Here is a 22,887-nt window from a genome sequence, read left to right as displayed (position 1 = left end):
AAACTAAAGCCAGCAAATGACTGTTCCATGAATAATTATTGACTAGTTTATAAAGGCTGAATCCAGTTTATTTTATGACACATTAAACTGTCCTGTAGTTGGACAATTTTTATACAGGTATAGCTTTTATATTAGCTGAGAGAATAGAATCACTTTACTTCCTTTAAACAAAAAATCTCATAGTGTATTTTGATAAAATTCTTCAGAAGTCATTTGTGCAGCATTAACTCATTTAAGGTTTGTGCTTATTTTTAATGTTTAGACAAGAGTTTGTATTTTTCAGTGATCTCAGTCTTAAAAGGAAAATGACTGCACATTTGTTAAATAAATAACACAATGCAGAACATGGTTTGAGTTGTAGATTTCCGGCAAGCGCGCCGAAGAATTAATTAAAAAATACAGCAGCATTATTCTAGTGTGAATTATATGCTGCTCTGTAGGTTTCTATTTTTGGTTACCACAAGATGGCAAAGCAATGAGCACACAAATGCAAGGACGAGTGAGTTTCATAATAATGCGTTCTGCATTCACACTTTATGCACATCAAGAGAGAATCCAAGCACAGCAGGGTGACAATCACTCCAACAGTCTTTTGATATCAAAGTACTTCCTCAAGAATGTCTTTCCAGCACTAATTACACTCTTCTATTGTGGTTCTTGTACTGTGTAAAGTAAAATGTTTACACTGTCACTGGATACAGCCCCATTGTTGGAAAAATGGAAGGTAAAAATCAATCAGATTATTAAATAGATTTCTTCTCTTTTATGTTTTGCTGGTTCTACTTTGTGTTTAGGGCTTAAATATAAAAATCCGTTTCCTTTGCCACCAAGGGACTTTGGCAAAGATTCTAATTTTTCACCACCTCCAAAAAAGTCTCATTACTTGAGAGTTGTTGCAATGTGGAAAGGATTGGTTGCCTAGACAGCTCGAGGGTTTTCTCTTTTTTACTGTTTCTTTTTTTTTTCCCCCAGTTGCATACTGATCATGCAGTAACTATTATCAATGGATTTTCTGTTATGAGGAAGACAAAAACTTGAGACATGGCTTACCCCAGGACAGGATAGGATGGGATATGCACCTGTGTTTCTGTGCATAGCCATGCATTTTATGTATGTAAGGAGGTATATACAATCTCAGTAACCACTATGAAACTGTGTAGGAGAGGATACAAGATACCAGTTATGTAATGTTTAAAAGAGAGGAGAAAGAGAGTCTAGATTTTATAACATTTGGCTGACAATACATAAGTTTATGTGAAGGGTTAAGCAACCAATCCAATCTTGGTCCTTATTCTTGTCTTTACTGCTAGACTTGGTGAAAAAGCTAATTAGTAGGAAGTGGAAAAGGGAATGATTAAATGCTGTTTTCCATGGCATTCTGGAAAAGCTGGCAGCCCACAGGTGGTCCCTTTACTGAGTTAAGAATTTCTGGATGGCTGGTCCCAGAGAGTGCTGGTGAATGGCATTGCATCCAGTTGGCATCTTATCACTAGTGGTGTCACCCAGGGATCAGTGTTGGGCTCTTTCAGTATCTTTATTGATGATCTGGATCATGGGTTCAAGTGTAATTCACAGATGACACCAAGCTGGGTGGAAGTATCTATTTGATGTAGGGTAGAGAGGTTCTACAGAGGGATCTGGATGGACCAAATCTGTATCTGTACATCTCTAAATTTTTTGAGTATGGAATATATCGCTACAATTTCTAGGAATTCATAATTTATATTCTGCATTATACATAGAGATACTATTATATACTGTATTTATATAATTGATACATATAGTTCTGTATTCTCTTAAGGAATTTAGCCTTGTGAGAAATAGTTTATTTGTATACCTTACTCTCATTAAGTCTTTGTGTCTATTACTGTGTTTGCTTCTCCAACATTGACCAGCTTCTTTTGATTCAAGTTACCAGAAAGCAGGTATCAAATGTAATAACTCTGGAATAAACTTATCTCAATCAACAGAGAAGTTGTGTTAGGGAAAATTGATACTAATATCTGAAATTGGGAAGCAGTAGAAAATAGGAGCTGTCTACTTGAAATTGCTAGAATGGATGTGGTGTGTGTACAAGAGTATAGACTCCGTGTGTACTCGTTTATACCCACAGTGCACGCTAGTGTATTCTGGAACATTATTTTAATCATTTAATCATAGAATGATTTTGGTTGGAATGGGTGCCTGGAGGTTAACTAGTACAAAAAGAATTGGAGAAACCATAGACTTTTCATAAAGTGGACAGCCAAGAGCAACACTGAACAAGTGGGCCTCTGGTTTTACATGTACCTCTACCTCCTGATCTTGAGGCATCTTTGTTCTGAGCTGCTACCATGGCTTATGGTACATACAAAGTCATACAAAGTGAATGGTTCTTAAAATAGAGCTTCCAGTTGGCTTAAGAATTCATTTGACATATTTCCTTGGTTAGAATGACAGTTATTTAAGATACAAAACAAATTTGCTAAAAGACTGGTGCTAGGAGTGTGGAGACTTTTATGCTGCTGATTTGTTTTTTGTTTTTTGTTTTTTTTTTGTCCATATAGTTTGTGGCAAAACTTCTATTTATTTTATTAGGAATGGGATTAATCATTGTGAAAAGGTTCATGTTGTACAGAAAATGTACTACTGTTTTCACTTAAGACTAGGGAAGGATTGTAGTTCTTTAATTCATTCCGTTTTAGCAGATTAGAAGAACTGAATTTTGATTAATACTACGTCCTTATGGTATTCAGCTCTTGGCTACTGTCAGTTTGATGGTGGTGTAGTTTCACTGCAAACAATATTCTATCCTTCTGTTAACAAGAGCAAAATTGTTAGCCAGTACAGAAGATATATGGCAACACCAGAAACTGAATCCTAGTCTTTTGATTGCCATACCTGTTTAGAACCAAGACTATGTAATCATTATTTAATACGTTCCTTAAGTTCAAGGATAAAAATAGTCACTGCTTTCTGTATATAAATAGGCTCATGTTTCTCTTTCAATGTGGTTGTGATACTCTCCCTATTACAAAATTACTGTCTCCTTCTGCTGCTGTCCACCTCATATCAGACCAAAATATCCATGTTTATGCATCAACATATACCCAGATAATGTGATGCATAGTTACAGCTGTGATTAATCATTCAGTTCACTACGCTTACTTGCCCCTTAGGTAATACATACTTGTGTTGGCCTATTTTCTGTAGAGATAGCCTGCCCAGTCTTTGATCTGAATGATTGGATTTGTCTTAGTGTCATAATCACTCTCTTTTTAGCTGTTGCTGTATAAATTCTGATTACCTATACCTAATTAAAATAACTTTATTTTGTTTGAACCTAATACATTTTGGATTTGAGGCATTTAGACAAAAGGTTATATGGCCTTTCAGAAACCCTTTTTTAATGAAATATTTATTGCTAGCTTTTCTGTTCTGGTTCCTATCAGCTTATCCTCAGTTTTCATTCAGGTTTCTATATTTCCATTGGGAAAATTAAAATAAGAAGGGCAGACCTTAAGTGATCAACATGACCATGTATATCTCATATATGTACATTAGTTGCTGGATATCATTCAAGTTTTATTACATTTGGTGAGTGCAAACATTCATTCAATAAATCTTGCTTTACTGCTGTCTTACTCACCCCTGTGGGATCATTCTCCTCTCTGTGAGTTTTATACTTTCTCCTGCTTACATACCGTAACCACAGGAGCACAGTATCAGTATCACTGACCTAAAAAGCCAAAATATATTCACCAATATATAATAGGAAGGCAGAAAATGTTAATGCTGCTGTGAACATGATGTTGACACTTTTCCTTCAGTTTTTCCTCTGTTTGAGGAGCAACATTTAGTTACACTCAGTGCTCTTTGCTTTGACAGCTTTCTTTTTGTCCTCTGCTACAGAAAATTCTGGTTGGTGCTTCTTCAGTGTGACCCATGGAACTGCTGAAATCTCACATCTTAGCATTTCTTACTGGAGTCTTAGCTGATAAAAGATGAAATATAGTTTATAATGGTTTATGATGCACTTAATCCCAAATTTAAAAGGAAAATTTAGTGTCATCCACCAGACACAGTCAGAGCACTGAAACCTTTTCTACAGTCAGCGCTGTGGTGTAAAACTTCCAGCAGGTAGATTAGAACAAACAATGCAAAGTATAGCCAACATTAAACTCAGACCTGACTTTTTTATTTTTCATTCCCTTAGAAATAAGTGGGAATTCTTACACAGGTAGTTTCTGCTTTGAATTTTTCTCTGGGTTGGACTAAAAGTTATTTATTGTAAAGTAAATTTATTGCATCCATTGACCATGGTATGATGAAGAATAGACTTAATGATTGACTCTGTGTTAGTATAACAGTACTGTGTGAGGAACCATGGCAAATTGCTTGTATCTTATGGTCAATATGAGAAGCAATGCCTCTGGATAATGTTCAGCACACCCTTCTGTGAAGAATATCTCTATGTGTATATGTGTGTGAGTTTATCCGAGTACATATATTTTTGTGTTTAGAAAACTTAACTGCAGTCTATTCTATGTCGTAGAAAACATATTTCATGATGGTATGCCATGAGTAATAGTGAATTTAGTTCATCAAAATACTGGGCAGAGTGGTATCAGGCCTCATTTTTGTTCCTTTTTATTGAGGACATTGAACTAAGGAAGTATTATTTATTAGGCATTCATTGAGAAATTGATAGCGTAATTTAACTTTTTTATTAGCTAGTAAAACTGATAAGCAGTACATAAAAAGATGGACCTTGTTATAGAGGGAATAATAATAATAATAATAAAAGGTTCATTTAAAGTTTTTTAAAAGGTCATCAGTGTATAAAGTCTTTTTGACATTGCCTTCTGTAATATGAATGCATACATACCACATAATTTTTGCTTCTGTTGATAGATTTTTTGTGTTTATTTTGCAGCCACTAAGTCCAGCAGAAAATTAATTTATACAGTAAAAATATTTTCAGGTTTTCAGTAAACTGAAATTAATTCTACATCTAGTGTGAACATACAGGAAGCACATTCTTTAAGCAGAAGCCCCTTTATATGTTGTAGAGTTGAAATAATGGAGTTGTGCATGTGCAATGGTTGAACAATTAGTTGTGCAAATGGAAGGCATTGTTCCTGGTTAGTGGGACACAGGAGGACATATTGTGTATGTTTCTAATCTTGAGCCCTTTACTGATTGGTAAAGGTGGGTGGGATGACAGTCGTCCTCATTCACTGCTCTCTCTTTGGGTAGCCTTGGATACATGAACAACTTAAAAACTCTTTTTCTGACACCCTCCTCTGAGTTGTGCAAAAGAGAATCTTATCCCATAAATGGTTATCTTCTTGGAGGACTAGAAATAAGGATATAAAAATCATGGATTTTATCCATGAAAACTTTTCATTTCAGCATGCACCTGTTTCATAAGTCATTTTGAGCAAAACAGATAAAAATGGAAAATGCAGCAGTGAAGCTGGCCCAGATAGAAAATCACTCCTCCAAGTCTGCAGAACATCTGAGAATAATAGCCAGCATACTCCTGCTTCTCTGTCACACTTGCGTAAAACCCTGTTCCCAGACAAACCTTTAAAATGAAAGCCATCACTCAAATTAATCAGTTAAGGAGCCTGTCAAATTCACTTCTTCTGGTTGGTGCTGAAGTTGGTATTAGTGTAACAGAAGGGATATATTTCTTTTGCATACTATGTCTGTCCTTTTTACTCTCACCTTGGCGCTGTGCCTGTGCAGGTGGGGCTCGTGTGCTGGCTGTGGCCATGTGCTCAGTGAGGCACCCGAGTGAGGGCCTTCCCTGCACCCTGCTGTAAACATGGGGGAACTGCTTTGTGGCATCAGGGATGAAAGTGAGAGCAAAGCAAGAAGAAACAGCAGACACAGCAGGTACTAGCTGTTCTCTTCTGGTGCTGATGATGTGCTTGATTTGAGCACTCATGCTAGCATCCAGATTAGTTGAACACATGCACCATAAACTCCCTTCATGATCCCTGCAGACACACTATAAGAGATGCAAATTCTACTAGTTGGAGCTTTGGGCTTGTTGTTCCTTTGTATGCTCAAGATTCTCAGCATGAGACTGATTTGGATTCATCCATAATACTTCTAATTAATGTCATGTATTTTTCTGTGGGACTATTTCTTCTTAGGTACAGTAAGACTTTCAAAATTGTTGAAGATTGTTTCCTTCTTGGGTATGGATACTGTTCTACTTAAGAGCTTCCTTTTTTTTTTTTTCTTTTTTTTTTCTTTTTTTTTTTTTTCTTTTTTTTCTATTTTTTCCCCTGTGTTTACTTTTATATTTCCCTGTGGTTATGTGTGAGCTGTTGTACCTATATGTTTGCAGCAAGTGCAGCATAACCAGGTCTTGGGAGACTTAATTTTAAACAGAGAATGTTTATGGACTTTTCCTGTAAACAAAAAAGATGGCAAAAAAAATTGCCTGAGCTACTAGAACATTGCTATCTCGTGACTTCAGGGTAAGCCTGCCATCTAGATTACAAAAAAAAAAAAAACAAACAACTGCATTATAGTGTCATTACTAGAAATAAAATGTTTTAGGTTTTTTTCGTCATAGTCTTTTGCGAAAAGGGAAGAGTAGTATTACAGGCAGTAATGAAAATGAACAGCCTTATTTTAAAGAAATCATCTAGACCTAGCAACAGTACAGTAGGTTATTTAGAGTGATCATATTTGTCCTAGAAAAATGACAAAATTTTCATAATTTGAATTTTTTATTCATTCATAGGTATGAGTTGGCATATGGCATGTTAACAAGGCTGGATACTGTTAGGTAGTTGTTGTCTTCAACTCCTACTTTGGCCTTCAGGTTTTGAAACCTGCTACAGGCATGGAATAATGACACAGTTCTTTTTGTGTAGTATATAATTCAGTTCCTGGTAGATGGTAATTAGAGTTTGGGGTTATTGTTTCTGCAGTTTAAGGACTGAGATTCAATACAACAAAATGACAGTAAGTTAGTTCTTTCCTGCATGGACGCTTACTGGACCAGATTTTGCCCCAAACCTGCTGTTGAACCTAGAATCTTCGAGTGCATGTCTTGATACAAGTAGGATGGCTACTTATGTGATGACTTTTTAAAGGCTGTTCATTTTAAGCGATTTTCAAGTCCTTCTAGAATAACAATCAGGTAATCCTAGGATAATGGCTTGATAGTACAAAGGAAAGCCTGAGAAGATAAAAACACGGTTTACCTGAGCAGCTACTTTATATCTACTTCTGATATATGACTTTATCTGCATGTTCTTTCAAACTGATTTCATGCTCCCTGCAGTGACATATTTTGCTAACACAACAGACTTGTTCCTTCCTGACATAAAGCTTCTGGCTCCAACAAATGTCAGTAGCTTTTTAGACAAACCTGTGCTTTTTATTCCTGTCTTTCTCAAGAGGAATATCAGCATCCCTGCAATAACATTTTTCCCCTATGGCTATTCTGTTTGTTTTATAAACAGACTAGGTTTATTTTACATGTAGAGGCTGGTAAAGGCATAGAAGAAAATTTTTGTCTTACTTTTTTTCTTTTTATTTTATTTTATTTTTAATTTTAATTTTCTTTTTCCTTTTTTGTTTTCTTTTTTTTTCCTTCTTTTTAGAAGAACATCTCTTAATATTTTTAGGAAATTAATAGAATAACAGCCACTTTCTGACTTAGGCAAATAAGCAAAGTTTTGTTCCACCCTGAATTCCTGCAGTTATTTCCTTTCTGTAACCAATTGAGGCCTCCAGAAGCAATTAACTAACCCTTTGGAGCTGCAGGTCCTCCTTGGAGCAGCTCTGTGGAGCTGAGATCTGCAGTTCACACTGTCTTACACAGAGGGTGAAATACTTAAAGAAAAAGGACTCAAACACCTTGTCTTTTGCACATATGTAGTATGAATTATGTTTTAAAGTAACAAAGGAGGAAAATTACTTAGAACTATGTTCTAGCTAGGCAAATCACTTGTTTCCACATTTAATCATACATCCTTGACTTTTTGAGCTTTTTCTGGTCTGAAATTCCCCTTTGTGTACAAAATCTGATTAACAAATCCATTTGGAATCTGAAATCTTGCAGTCTGTTTTTACATGTTTTTGCAGTTTGGTTTTACATGTATTTTTCTTTCTCTTGTGTTTTTAATAGTCAGATATAGGGGGAATTATTCCTAATTATACAACAAAACATTAAGCAATTACATGTAATAGTAGTATCAGGTGCAATAAGTTAGGGCATTACTCTTATCTAGGAAAAAATTAAATCTCAAAATGGCCCCTGAATGTATCTTGAATCTCCACAGACTTTATTTTCTTTCCTGTGCAACTACTTAGAAGACTAGGATCTATCTTAATTAAAATTTACTGCTTATTTCAGAATGGAAGAGCTGAAAACTATTTTCCTGTCCTCCTAATGTCTGTGCTGTTTATGTGCTTGAGATGGCTAAGTGGTAATTTGAAAATTGCAGAAAGATTAGTAATTACTAGGGGGACATAATATACTGTTTCATTGCAGTGGAACTCTGAAAATATTTAAACTAAGTATTTAAAGGAGAAGGCATTAATCATATTTTCTCATTATTCATAAATTTTACCAAATTATGCTCTATAGTGTTTTTTTCTTTATCAAATGGGCACTCAAGCCACATCTTTTAAGATATTTATTCTTCTTTAATACCACTAAAATTCAACATCACTTGTTTTAAGACTAAGAAGCTACAAAGGTTACATTATAATGTTGACTCTCTTCAAATATAGCTCTGAACCTATAATTAAATAAATGTAAGGAAACTTCTGAAAAAATTTGTACTGCTTTTTACTCTACTGGGCACCTGTGGGTTACACTAATAGAATAGGATTATCCAAATTAGTTATTTTTTGTTTCAGTAACATCGGTCCTGTCTTCTACTGACAACATAATCATGCCCTCAAGAAAAATGGTAAAGACTATTTTAAACAGGTTGTCTAACTCTACTAGCATGAAGAATTGTTTTGTGTAGTCTTGTTACTTAAAAAGACACAACACTTGTTTCAATAAAACAATCTAAGGCCCAAAATGATATATGAAACATCTTGGGAACAAATGCTTTTCATGTCATTGACTTTGAAAGGAGGAAAAGGAAATAGTGTATTTCCTTGAAAATATTCTTCTGAAAAACTGTAATGCCTTTGTATCACCTAAGTTAACAATTGAAACAATGTTCTTATTTGACAGTTATTCTCAAATTGTGCTGATTAATTTGAAAAACTTTTTCTCATACTGGCTGAGCCAATTCTGCTCTGTTACTTTATTTTTTTTTTTTTCCCAGAAGCTTTCTTTCTTATTTAATTTCTTTCTTATTTAATGTTAGTTGGATTTCCAAAAAATTTATTCTTTCAGCTTAAACATGAGTATGGTTCTTTGAGGCAAACCAATTCATTGCCATAATCTCCCTCTTTATGAACTAAATTTTAAAAAGAAAAGGTAATTGACCTGTCTGGATTTGGATCATATTCAGTGTAAGAGATCTTCTTTCAGGACATTTTCCTTGAAGGATATATGGCAAAAAATTGAGTTCTGCTTAAACATATGCTTTTTAAATTTTAAATTGAATAATTTTTAAATATTTGTTGCTCAGGCCAATGTCAAACTGTAGATAATGAGTGACACTTAGTACTTCAGTTCCCCCTTGTTTCAGTAGGAATTGTTGATCCTCAGCTCTGCTCAGAAATTGACATGGCTCTGTTTCCAGAAAGACTTCAATATTGTAATATAAAACTACTGAATGTATTCCTATGATCTGATTTTGAAACAACTCCTGCATTGTGTTCACTGACAAAAGCATATCTGAATCTAGCCAAGAATTTTAATGCCATCTAACTTAATGCATTTTGAACTAAAAGAGCTTGTGTTGCTAGGCATCAAATTGGTGATGCATGGAAAAATTGTTCACTGAAACTATAATATAAGCCTGCATGTACAAATCACAAGTAGGTTTTCTGGACAAGAATGAAATCTAAACCCCTGGAAATATCTTTATGTTTAGATCAAGACTTACTTTCATTCTACCCACAGATTCCATTAGTTCATAATTAGATTTTATTTCTTTAATTGAATTTTAGGTAAAGCCTTCAGCTTTACAATAAACATAAATTAAAAAAAAAAAAAAAGTTTGCTGTAGTTAATGTGGATTATTTAGATTTTTATTTCCTAATGGAGAGTAAAAATATTTTTAGCCATGTAAAATTAAAATATTATTCCAAGTACCCTCCATGTAATACAAATGTATCTACTGTTTAAGGCTTTTACCTGTTGCTGAAAATATAGATATTTAAAAATATTTGTTCTTTCAACAATGACATATAGTTGACATAAGAGTCTTAGTAATAAGCATGAAAAATGCCATTTGCTTTTAAGCTTTTCAGTAACAATTTTTTTTCAAGAATGAACTACCTATACTCATGATTCCTACACACTCCCATGAAAGTCTCACAAAGAGCAGTTTGAGGACTGATCACAAATGGACTTCATTTAGAAAAAATGCAAAAGTGCTGTATACAGCAGTTACTGAAAAGAATTTCAAGATACAAGCCAAAAGCGCAGTCCTGTTTTATTTAAAATTTTAACACTTGTGCATTTTTTCGATTTTTGTTTACTTTGGCTTGCATTTTTAATTCAGAATCCTGTGGTTTTCCCTTTTTCTGAAATAATTCCATATAGAAGCATTTGTGTTTGTGGTGGGAGAGAGTGGGGAGAGATCAGCTGGCATTTTAAGAATGCAGTGCTACACTATAAAAGAGCATTAAAGAGCTGAAACTTTTCTCTGTTTAGTAATCAGATGGTGACAAAACAAAATCAAATAAATTGCCAGTAAGGTCTTAATTATTGGATTAAAATAAAACAAATATTAAAATTATTTTCATATATATATAGTAACAGTGGCAAAAACAAAGAAATATCTGCCAATTTATTTGGAAAACTTCAGTTTTATGGTACTTCTGAAATGATCTTCATTCTTGGTTCATAAAATAGTAAAACGCAAAATTTTCTTGGAAAAAATATTTTAGACAAGATGAAAATTACTCAGTTCCTTAATGATGTTTGGTTTTTTCCCACCAAGATTATTTGTTTAGGTTGGAGGGTGGTGAATTGCTTTGCGTGCTGCAAATATGTAAAGAAAATATAACGAAAGTGTGGAGCCTTGATGAATTTTCATGGACTGTGGCTTTTAATCTCTGAACTGGAAAAGCTTCAGTGAAACTCCTCCCATTGCTGCCTTGAGATTTCTTCTCTGGCTTTAGGAGTGAAGTGGAGCATGTTCAGAGGCTCACCAATGAACAGCCTTTTTTCATTAACATCTCTGAAAGAGGTCACCATGTTAACTTTAAAGGTATCCTAATTTTTGCCATTCAGTACTTGCAAAAAGCATATTCATTTAGTTCCATTACTTTGTACTTTACGTTTCTAGATTAAATTGTTAAAAAGCCAAAGTAGCTCACGTCATCTAAGTGAGGTACTCCTGTAGTCTTACCCTCTACATAATGAAAGACAGAGAGATGGCATGTTTTACACCAGGATGACTCTCTCTCTGGAGATGGCCTTCCATAACCTTAACTAATACCTTTCATCCTTTACAGCCATCTAAAGCTGAGGAACAGTGGATATACTCTTTGCTGCAGTGCTCAATATGCTTGCAATCTTTGCAGCCTGTGACACCATTAGGAGAAAATATTTATGTCATATATGTTAGAGCTCCTGTAACTCTACAGTAACTTAAAATTTTCTTCTGTTATAGAAAAAAGAAAAGCATCAGATAAAATATCTGCGTATAGCAATTACTTTTGTGTAGGTATCCTAGTTTTCAAAATTCATAAACAAAATAAGGTCACTATGCCTGGAAGAAATTATCATTTCTGAAAACCAAAGCAGAACTAAAAGTGTACAGGTCCAAAAGCAGAAAATACCATTAAGCGTTCTTATTGATGCTCATTGCTTGCAGTCCCTGGGAAGCTCATTGCCTTCACAAATTATCTTGACATAGAACTTCATTGTTTTTATTCTCTGACTATAGCCATTATTTGCCTTCACTGTGCTGTAAATCTGGTTCTTTCCTCTGAAATGGGAGTTTATGCAGTTATTCCCCTAGATTGTATGATTTATCATAGCTTCTAATGAAAGAAATAATAGTATAAAGATTCATGGATAGTGGAGAGTATGGAAATCTATACACTTATATGTGTCATACTTAACCCTTCCACTTTTTTGTGGCCTGAGGCAACAGCATCTAAGTACTCCTCTGATTATCTTTTTTTTTTTTTTACATGATCTACCAAGACAGCTATATTCCTCAGAAGCAATACATCTCCTACAACCCAGAATGAAATATATTAGCGCCAGGGCAAAAATATAATTTTTTGGTTTTGTTTTTTTTTGGTTTTTATTTTCAGTTCAACATATTTGAGTGTAGCAGATCTCCCTTGTCTTTTTCTAGAAAATTATGTGCCACTATCTTTCTTGTTAAACCTTTGCATTCTAATCCAGTATTTTTAAATGAACAAAGCAAAAAAGCAGAATAAAATAAAATCCTGTTATCAAGAAGTTTATCCTAAGATGTTTTTATTAACAGACTAGGTGGGAAAGAGTAGAAACACAGGACTGACCAAAGCCCATAAGTCTAGTTGCCAGCAGTCATTAAACACAGTGGTGATAATGTTCACTGTTGTGAAAATAATATGTGTTTGTAAGTGCCTGATGTATGTTACTTAGATGTTATATATTTGCATACCCTGATTCCATACCCATCCTTGATATCTTAATTTTTGCTATTTTTTAATTTACTGCAGTATAAGAGTCACAGAAACATAAAATTTAGGTGCCTTAGCAGTGAATGAGACACAGTGCTGGTGACAGTCTACAATATTTTGCTGTTCTGCAAAAGCATCTTAACTGCTTCTGAGAAGAATAGACTGGGTAAACTTGTATTCTGAATTAAAAAAAAAAAAAAAGGTTAATAGAAAATCAGCATTTTACTTTTTGACTTAAAGGCCATTCATAAATATTTCAGGTGCATTTGGTTTTACTTTTTTTAGTTTTGAAGTAATTATAGAATTTTTGGTTTTTCTCTCATTTTATTTCAACAGCATAAAAATGATTTATCATGAATATTATTTAAACTGTGTTTTTTTAAGAAACTGAATTTAATTTTTCTCTTTTTTTAAAAAATAAAAAAAAACCCTAAAACGTAGAAAGCTTGTGATTTGCAGATAGTGTTACACGTTTACTACTGCACTTTACTGTTTAGTGTTATACATGTTTACTACTGCACTATAAACCCCAGAAAATATATGTAATGCAAAGTGGTAGTTGGAATTTTTTTTCAGTCTTTCTACATACTGAAATTCAATAATGTATCTTTTCTGACTGTCAAAGGTACTATTTTGGTGTACTAGTAGCCTACTATTGGTTGTACCAGAGGAAGTGCATTGCTTTGAAAGTACAACATTAACTTTAAACTAATGTTCTCCATAAATAATTTTTTTTAACTTTTGGGCTTGCTTCTCATATCATAGTCCAAATTCAGAATTAGGTGGTGTGGATTTCTTTAGGAAAAGCTACCTATATTGGAGAAGTCAATAAAAAGTACGTAATTACTGAGCTAAGGGTGTGGTGTCATTTAACATTTGACAGTTGACATAGTAAATTTAGTAAAAAAAAAAAAAAAAAAATAAATAAATTAATAGCTACATCAAGTATGAGTCAGGAAGAGAATTAATTACCTTTCAGTTTAGATGGTGCAAGAGCCAAAGGACTGACAGTTTGGCAAACACGGGAATACTTTGAAAGTCTTTTTCCTTCAAAAGCAACACACAAAGCAGTTAAGCCTTCATTGTATTCATGGAAATTTGAGGAAGTTTCTATTTGCCATATACTTTATAACTTCTTTTCTGAAAATATGTAAAGAGCATGCCATTTACATTTCATTGCCAAAAGATTGTCCCTTTACTTAGCCAACATAAGTAAAAGTAACCTGTGTAACCTCAACTCTCTGGCTTTTACGGAACAATAATCATTTTCTGACAGAACCAGTTTGCAGGGTTTTCATACGTCCACCACAAAGAAAAATTGTATGTCATCTTAGTTTTATTATATCCATCAGCTGGCTGCCCATTTATTGTGGAGTGTCTGCTGTGACTTGGGGCCGTGGCTCTATTCGGCTGTAATAGATTGCCTGCAGTGCATTCAGTGACTGGTACCTGTTGCTGGTTTGTTTTCCAGGTCAACTGGCTGCAGGTACATGTGAGATTGTTACTTTGGACAGAGATAGCAGTCAGCCCCGAAGGACTATAGCCCGACAAACAGCTCGCTGTGCATGTAAAAAAGGACAGATTGCCGGCACAACAAGAGCAAGGCCAGCGTGTGTTGATGGTAAGAAGCAAAAATCTATTCAATCGGTTTCTGCCAATACAAGAGTGCTGTCTCCTAAAAAAACAAAACAAAACATGCTATAGAAGAAATTTTCATGTTGTCCCAACTAGCAATGGCAATAGCATTGAAATTCACCTAAAGGGTAATACTGACTAATAGTATAGATATTTCAATTACATTTTTTTTCCATTGGGAAATTTCACTTTTGTTTTAACTTGATATGCAGTTGAATGTTAAGGGCATGGTACTATTTTATTCTGCATGTGATTACAGAATCAGCAGTGAAATGGCATTCTTTTTCCCCCTACTTTTTATTCCTTAAAGCATTAAAAAAATGCAGCAAGCAATCCTCAAAGGTCTTATGCCACTGGGAGGCTAATGTGACTGCTCCTGTGTGATATTTAATGCTGTTGAAGAAAGCACAGATGCTAAAATTGGAATACAGTATCTGAATGTACATCACATGTCCAGTATTTCTTCTCTCTTTAAAAATGATATTCCGTATGATTCACTGCAGATGCACTGATAGCATGTAGCTGGAAAACCGCTCACAGGGAGGTATGGAAATGTTTCACTTTGAAATAATTTTTTGAGACAAATTAAATTCTCTGTTACATTAACAGTGGGAGAGTCTTCAAGAGAGGTCTGTCCTGAAAGGTTTTCAGTAAACATTAATATTAAAAATTAAATTGGAGACATGTTGAAAATAATGATATTAAATTATAAGTTTTAATCTAGTCTCCATTAACAAAAGAAAAAAATATGTATATACATGCTTATGTATAGAACTATAAGCAATTCATGTATTGGCTTTGAATACTGGCTGGTTTGAGTCTTCAGATAAAAATATTGCAGAGAACACCCTACTGTTGCCTCAGAATTTGGTTGTTATCAGTGGTTATCAAAGAAGACAGCTCAAAAGCAGATTTCGGAGCCAACCCACAAAGCTAAATATAGAACATCATGCACATTCTATTTTTGCATTTTTCTTTCACTGTTTTTAGTACTCTGTAAGATACTTTCTTAGCTGTCTCTTTCATAATACAATACTATATCCAGTAGTTCTCCTTTCATGTTTTATTGTAAGATCATAAGATGTAATTGCTTAAGAAAGGAATTATTTTATTATATTTATATTTATAGTTGCAACTGTAGGAAAAACACTTACTACCAATTAAAATATTCAACATATGTTTTCTTTTTTCAAACAACAAAGTTCTAAACAAGAAGAAAAGATTTTTCCACCAGCTGATGGGAACAAAACCTAATTTTTCCTCAGTTAGTTTTGGCCTATGCTTAGACTGATTGGCTGTAACTTGGGTATCCAAAGGTAGCTGCTAATAACTCCAGTTTTTCTTTATACCCAATAAAGACCAAAAGGCACCTTTTCAGAGTAATCTATCTCATTTTTACTGCCTAAGATAAGTCAGATGTATCACTCTTTGTTGCACACAGTCTGCCTTGCCTTGATATACCTGTGAGAGTCTTAAGATGAAACTGAGCTGGAATACGCGTGTCACTGAGAAGACATGCCTGCACCTCATCCTTCAATTATTACATTAGGTTGTTTTCAAAATATGGAAGCTTTGAGTTAATTAGATATTTGAAAATATCTTTTCTTTCTTTACTTATTTCTTGGGGGAAACTCACAACGAAAGTCTGTTTCAAATTCTGCTTGTGCTTTCAATGTGCTTGATCATCATTTCATGAAAAAATAACTGGATGACAGGATTCATGGTTAGAGATCATGTAGTCAGAAAAGGTTCTTTATGTAATACTTTGTTGGAAAAAGAATTGGGAAGTTCATCAGTTGAAAAATAAAGCTTCACTTTAACATTTGTGTCTAAATACCATAATTATTTTTTTAAGGCTGACAAGGAGTCACATGGAAAAGATGAAGAATAATGGGTACAAGTTTCTCCTGGGGATATTCCAATTAGACACAAAATGATAACTTTTCAAAATGAGAAAACACAGCCTTTGAAACACCCCAGGGAACTGGTGGATTCCCCGGTATTGTACACTTAAGATGCAGTTGAACACGGTGATGGGCCATTTTGTCTAGACTGGTGTTTTTGCCTAAAAGGTTGGACAAGATGATCCTTGTGGTTCCATTCGTATTCTTTGATTCTGTGACATATTAAGATATAATAACATGGTTCTTCATTATTTTGTGAAATGTTGATAATGAGGATGTTAAGCCCTTTGCTAAGAATAACTACATGATGTATAGGACATGCTACTTTATTTTCCTGAGCACTGTTGGGGATGTTTTATAATCAGAGCTCAAAAAGGTTAGTAATACCTAGAACTGTATATCAAGTGTCCAGACTAGGCAAAAGTCAAATCTTTGATCTGTAGGTTTTTGTCATGAATGAAGTTAAAAATTTAGTTTTACATACCAGCAACACAATTATATAGGAAGGAATAAACAAGCACTTTATCTTATCTCTAAACTGCTTGCAAGTAAAGCTAGCAGATAAATTGGCCACAAACTGACAAGCATCCATCTGTGAATTTACCAGGTTCATAGTTTAAAGAATGAACACTGAATTCTTCCATATTTTTATACACTTTTCTAGAATACATTTTTTCAAACACAGCTACTTAATGTTTTTTTCTGAACATGATATGAGTGCTACATAAAATTATGTAGGAGAAAGGTGTTTTTGTCTCCAATATTAAGTCAAACACTGCTGGTTTAGGACTGTAACAAGAGAACATAATTGCTGGGTTGTTTTTATTTTTTTCCGCAATAAAGAATCCCATTTTTCAAACAAACAAATAAATCCTTCTCAACTTTCTTAAATAGGATGTAGAATGTACTTTTGCAAATTTTTCTTCATTTGTATTACTGTTCATGTTAAGTATATAACTGCTATTTGACATTTCATTTTTGCTATCAAAAAGGAAAAAAACCTCAAAAAATTTGGTTCTTTTAATTTTATTCTTTATATAGTCTTGATTTCAAAGAAATTATTTCTAATGTGAAGGTAGACCTTAGACCTTTAATTCAAAGTCATATGTGAAGGAAGCAGGCATAGTAAGTGTGACCTGCTAACCCAATAGTGACAAAATATTAGCTAACAGCTTTATTGCATCTTCTGGCAAGAGAGTGGTTTAAGGGTTCATTATTAAAGCTGGTAATTTTTACAATCTTAAAATACATCATGTTGTAGCTGGCTATCATTTGTACAATGTTCAGTGGAAGGAAGTACCTTGGAATATATTTGATTGTGTAGTATATTTCCTGGAGCTGCGAAATGCAAGTGTCAATTCTTGCAGCAAAAGGAGTAGGTAATTTAAGGGCTCTTAAACCTTCCAAACATTGGGTGAGATTGAACTTGTCAACATAGCTCTTAGAGTAAGTCCTGAGTTGATTATCAAAATCCACTCTTCTTTCCACTGCCGCATCACCGAAGGTCTTTTCCTAATAAAGGAAACACAGTGAATGTCAAATAGATAAAACTGGAATTCTTAGAAATGGAAATACAATGTTTAGAATTTGGTCTGAGCAGTACATGAAGAACAGAGAATTTCTTGAAATATTTCCATATGATGGAGAGGGTTGATTTAATTTGTAATTTTTTCTAGCAGTCTTTAACTATGGCAGATTGCTAATGTATTCTGAAAAAAGACATCGATATTCACCCTGATTTAAAGCTTGATTTAGTGTTGATTGCTTCATTTCTACACCCACAGAGTCATAATGTATATTTGGTATGTTTGGTTATGATGTAATTTTTATTCATGAATGTAGGGTTTGTGATATTATGACAGCAGTTTCCCTGCACTTTTCATTATATTATTTTTATTTGCAACTGGTGTTCCCTAGTCCCATTTTTGAGATCAAATTCCACAGCAATGACCTCAGTTGCATTAGTTTGATAAGATATTTTATTTCAACATAGCATCTGGTTTATCACCAGTGTAATTTCCCTGTGTGTCGGTTAAGCTTCATCAGTTTTTAAGCTGGAAGCAGTGAGAGATTGGAAGATAGCAATTATTCTTTGGTTTTGTACAGTACCTTTGCTAATTTAAATTTGTTTTAAAGTAAGTGATGATGAAAAGTCTTTAATAAAAGTTTGTGTACAGATGCACCCATGATTTGTGTTCTTTCACAAGAATTGTATAAATCTGAAAATAAGATTTGTTATGGCAAAGCTTTTCTTACAATGCAAAGATAGTATCCTGAGAAGTGCGCAAAGAACTTTTAAATGTTCAATAATTCTAATACTTATGTCTAATACATATTTATAGGTAAAAAATAAACTGCAATTTTGTTCAGAAAATAGAATCAGTTGATGAGAGGAAAAGTGGTATGAGAGAATTTGTTTATTTGCCTGAGAAAATTAGGATGGCAATCATTAATTTGCTTACCTAAATTCTGTGATTAGAAGATTCTTATGCTCTGGTTACTTTTATGTCCAGTAAGTGCTACGAGAAATGCCAGGAGATCAATCCCAATATCCAAAAATCTTAAATTTGGACAGCTGTAGCTCAGGTAACTGAATTCAAAGTGTTCAGACAACTTTTGTTACAAATCAAAGTGTGGATTGATTGGTTTTTTGTTTCGTTGGTTTTTACTTTTTACAGTTTTAGTATTATTGAATTGTTTTTGCAATCGTTGTAGTGATGTTGGTTTCTATAGGATGTTAGTGTATATAAGTTATTCATACGTTATGATTAACATGCTTTTCAGTTGGCATTGATTGATTTTTTTTTTAAACACAGACACTCAAGATCTACAAGGAAACCACATTAATTTCAATCAATAATTCCCTGCTCTTATTATCTCTGTGACTCTATAGGGAAGTGTAGGGGTCAGAACTGATCATTAATACAATCCTAGGTCATGCACTTCAAACAAAACTGCTTAATAACTAGAGAGCTTCATCATTCTAAAGAGTCTTAGACATATTGTAGGGAGCAAAAAAAAGAAGGATGGCTATAAAGACTAAACTAAACTAAACTAAAAGAAGGATAACTGTAACTGCTTTAAGAATTTTTTCTTATTTTACATCTATAATATTTAATGTTTGTTATTATAATATTTATGTTATTTTGTCATATTTTTATTGAAGATATTTCAAACCTTCCTTGACTGTAATTATAATACATTTTACTTTGTTGCATAAGTAAAACCAAAAGGAAAGCTAGTATGCATACCAAACTTGTTTTTCCACATGGCTTGAAGAAATAATAACTCTTTTCTTCCTTTCCTCATCCTAGCTTCCACATATACAGTCACAAATGCATCTGTACTTATAGATGCACCAGTGCATGTACAAGGCTTTCTTTTCTTTCAGCTACCTCTAGACAATTCCATCAGAACTGTAGATTTTCCTAGTTACTGATACGGAAGTAAAATTGTTTCTGTTACTCATGAGCTTCCCTTTCCTATGCATGGTACAGACACAGTTTGACAATTTCCACTTTTCACTTGGAAATGCACAAGTTTCTATCCAGTTTGCTTTCAGCTCCAAACTAAGGACAATATGTGACATTCCAAAAGAAGTTGAGTGAAATTTCTTGTCTCAATAATATCACAAACTTAGTAAAATCATATAAACATATTCACATTGAATACCTTTGTTCTCTTTGAACATGAATGCCAAGTGTCAGAGATTGAAGTGTTGCTGGGGAAGAAATGCCACTGTTCAACCCTAAGACAGAAACTGAGCGGTATTAAATGGAACAGTAGCTGCACCATCAGTGGCAACAAAGATGTGTCTATAAGAAATACAGGGAGGTAAGTTAGGTTTCCTCTCTTGACTGAGAATGCATAAATGGAATAACCAAACACATGGCATAAAAAGAAAGCAACCACAGAAAAATAAACCCAAAACCCTGCTTAGGAAGATAGCACATGGACTGATGACTACCCTAAAGGAATACTTTAATGAAGAAGGGTAGGTAAGGGTTTCACTATGTTCTGAAATATTTGGTACCTAAACTCAAAAAACTGAGGCCTCATCTTGAGTACTCTGGCAGTTTTGGGTGCCTCAGTATAAGATGGACATCAGACTGTTACAGTGTGTCCAGAGGAGAGTGACCAAGATAATGAAATGGCTTGAGGGCAAGACTTAACAAGAGGCCACTGAAGTTACTTTGTTTGTTCAGCTTGAAGAAGTCTGTGGGGTGAACTCATCTCAGTCTACAACTTCATCAAGATGGCAGCAGAGGGGGAGATCCCCTCTCTTTGGTGACTAGTGCTAGGACCCAAGGAAACTGAATGAAAAAACATCAAGAGAAGGGCAGACTGTACATTTGGAACAGGTTCTTCACTGAGAGCATGGTCAGGCAATGAAACAGGTTTCCCTGGGAAATGGTCACAGCACCACACTGATCAGAGTTCAAGGAGTGTTTGGACAACACTCTTGGTCACAGAATCACAGAATGACTAGGTTGGAAATGACTTTCAAGATCATAGAGTCCAACCCAGCCCTAACACCTCAACTAAACAATGGCACCAAGTGCCACATCCAGTCTTTTTTAAAACATATCCAGGGAAGGTGACTCCTCCCCCTCCCCAGGCAGACCATTCCAATCCTTTATCACCCTTTCTGTAAAAAAGTTTTTTCCTAATATCCAACCTATATTTCCCTTGGGGCAGCTTGAGACTGTCCTCTCATTCTGTCAGTTGCTGCCTGGAGAAAGAGACCACCCCCTACCCAACTACAACCTCCTTTCAGGAGGTTCTAGAGAATGAAAAGGTCACTCCTGAGTCTCTTTTTCTCCAGGCTAAACAACCCCAGCTCCCTCAGTTGTTCCTCACAGGGTTTGTGTTCCCAGCCCCTCACAAGCCTCATTGCCTCCTCTGGATACGCTCAAGTGTTTCAACGTCCTTCCCAAACTGAGGGCCCAGAACTGGACACAGCACTCAGGTGTGGCCTCACCAGTGCCGAGTACAGGGGAAGAATGACCTCCCTGCTCCTGCTGGCCACACTACTCCTGATCCAGGCCAGGAGCCATTGGCCTTCTTGGCCACCAGGGCACACTGCTGGCTCCTGTTCAGCCGCTGTCACCAGCACCCTCAGGTCCCTTTCTGCCTGGGCACTGTCCAGCCACACAGTCCCCAGCCTGTAGTGTTGCAGGGGGTTATTGTGGCCAAAATGCAGGACTTGGCACTTGGGCTTATTAAACTTCATCCCATTGGACTTCACCCATCCATCCAACCATTCCAGGTCTCTCTGCAGAGCCCTCCTCCCTTCCAGCAGATCAACACATGCTCCCAGCTTAGTGTCATCTGCAAATTTACCAGTGAAATACCCTCATCTATGTTGTCAATAAAATATTGAACAGGACTGGCCCCAGCACAGCCCCCTGAGGGACACCACTGGTGTCTGGCCCCCCAGCTGGATGCAGCACTGTTCACCACCACTCCCTGGGCCCGGCCATCCAGCCAGTTCCTAACCCAGCACAGAGAGCTCCTGTCCAAACCATGGGCTGCCAGCTTCTCCAGGAGTGTGCTGTGGGAGACAGTGTCAAAGGCCTTGCTGAAGTCCAAATAGACAACAACCACAGCCTTTCCTGCATCCACCAGGCAGATCACCTGGTCATAAAAAGAGATCAGGTTGGTCAAACATGACCTACCCCTCCTAAACCCATCCTGGCTGGGTGTGATACCCTGGCCATCCTGTAAGTGCTACATGATGACACTCAGTATAAACTGCTCTATTACCTTACCAGGTACTGAGGTCAGGCTAGCTGGTCTGTAATTATCAGGATTCTCCTTTCCACCCTTTTTGTGAACGGGTGTCACACTGGCCAGCTTCCAGACATCTGGAACCTCACCAGTGAGCCAGGTCTACTGGTAAATGGAGAGCAGCTTTGCATGCTCCTCTTTTCAATCTCATCACTGGATTATCAGCAGTGGGTAATAATCAGAGGGCTGAATCAGCCCAGGAAGTCAGTGATATCCCATACCTTAGCCCCAGGGAGGCAGCAGACCTCCCTGTGGGATGGGTCCAGTCAACATATGGGGCTCTCTATTCCCCTCAGGAGGGAGTCACCCACTACGATTACACTTTTCTTTTTAGTGTTAGTGGTGGTGATCTGTCCGACAGATAAAGTGTAATTGGTCATGTGGTTTTCTCTTAGTTAGTTCTGAGAGGAGCAGGGGTTGGATTTGATAATCCTTGTGGGTCTCTTTCAGTTTGAGATATTCAATGATTCTTTGATTTGATGACTGGACCTGGCATAAAGATGCAGATCAGGAGTTTGCATAATGTTAGACTTTTCCGCAAAACAATTCATCCATAGCAGTCAAGTAGCAGAGAGTGAGTACTGATCACAGCTTACAAGTTGGGCATAATATAGGTTTGTGGTAAGGGAAATAATGCCAGGATAAGAGCGAATAAAATGTCATTGAAAATAAAATACTTCTTGTACCTGTAACAAAGACCTGGAAATACTTTTCACTTAGAAGCATCCTACTTCGTGGTTAAACCTGGCATCAGTGTACTATTTCAAGTCAAGAGATGACTGCC

The 22,887-nt window shown here is 35.5% G+C and overlaps 1 protein-coding gene across 2 annotated transcripts in view; it reads left to right on the top strand.

The window, feature by feature from the left end:
- LOC131591843 (chemokine-like protein TAFA-5) overlaps positions 1–22,887 on the top strand; it is a 407,699-nt gene that overhangs the window by 214,100 nt on the left and 170,712 nt on the right. For both annotated transcript variants that reach the window (XM_058862945.1, XM_058862946.1), the window contains exon 2: positions 14,246–14,395. In XM_058862945.1, coding sequence (XP_058718928.1) covers positions 14,246–14,395 — 150 coding nt within the window. The remainder of the gene's footprint in view (positions 1–14,245; positions 14,396–22,887) is intronic.

The sequence above is a fragment of the Poecile atricapillus genome, chromosome W (assembly GCF_030490865.1).
Source record: "Poecile atricapillus isolate bPoeAtr1 chromosome W, bPoeAtr1.hap1, whole genome shotgun sequence".
Taxonomy (NCBI): Eukaryota; Metazoa; Chordata; class Aves; order Passeriformes; family Paridae; genus Poecile; species Poecile atricapillus.
The sequence above is the reverse complement of the archived record's forward strand: the minus strand, read 5'-3'. Positions and strand labels throughout refer to the sequence as shown.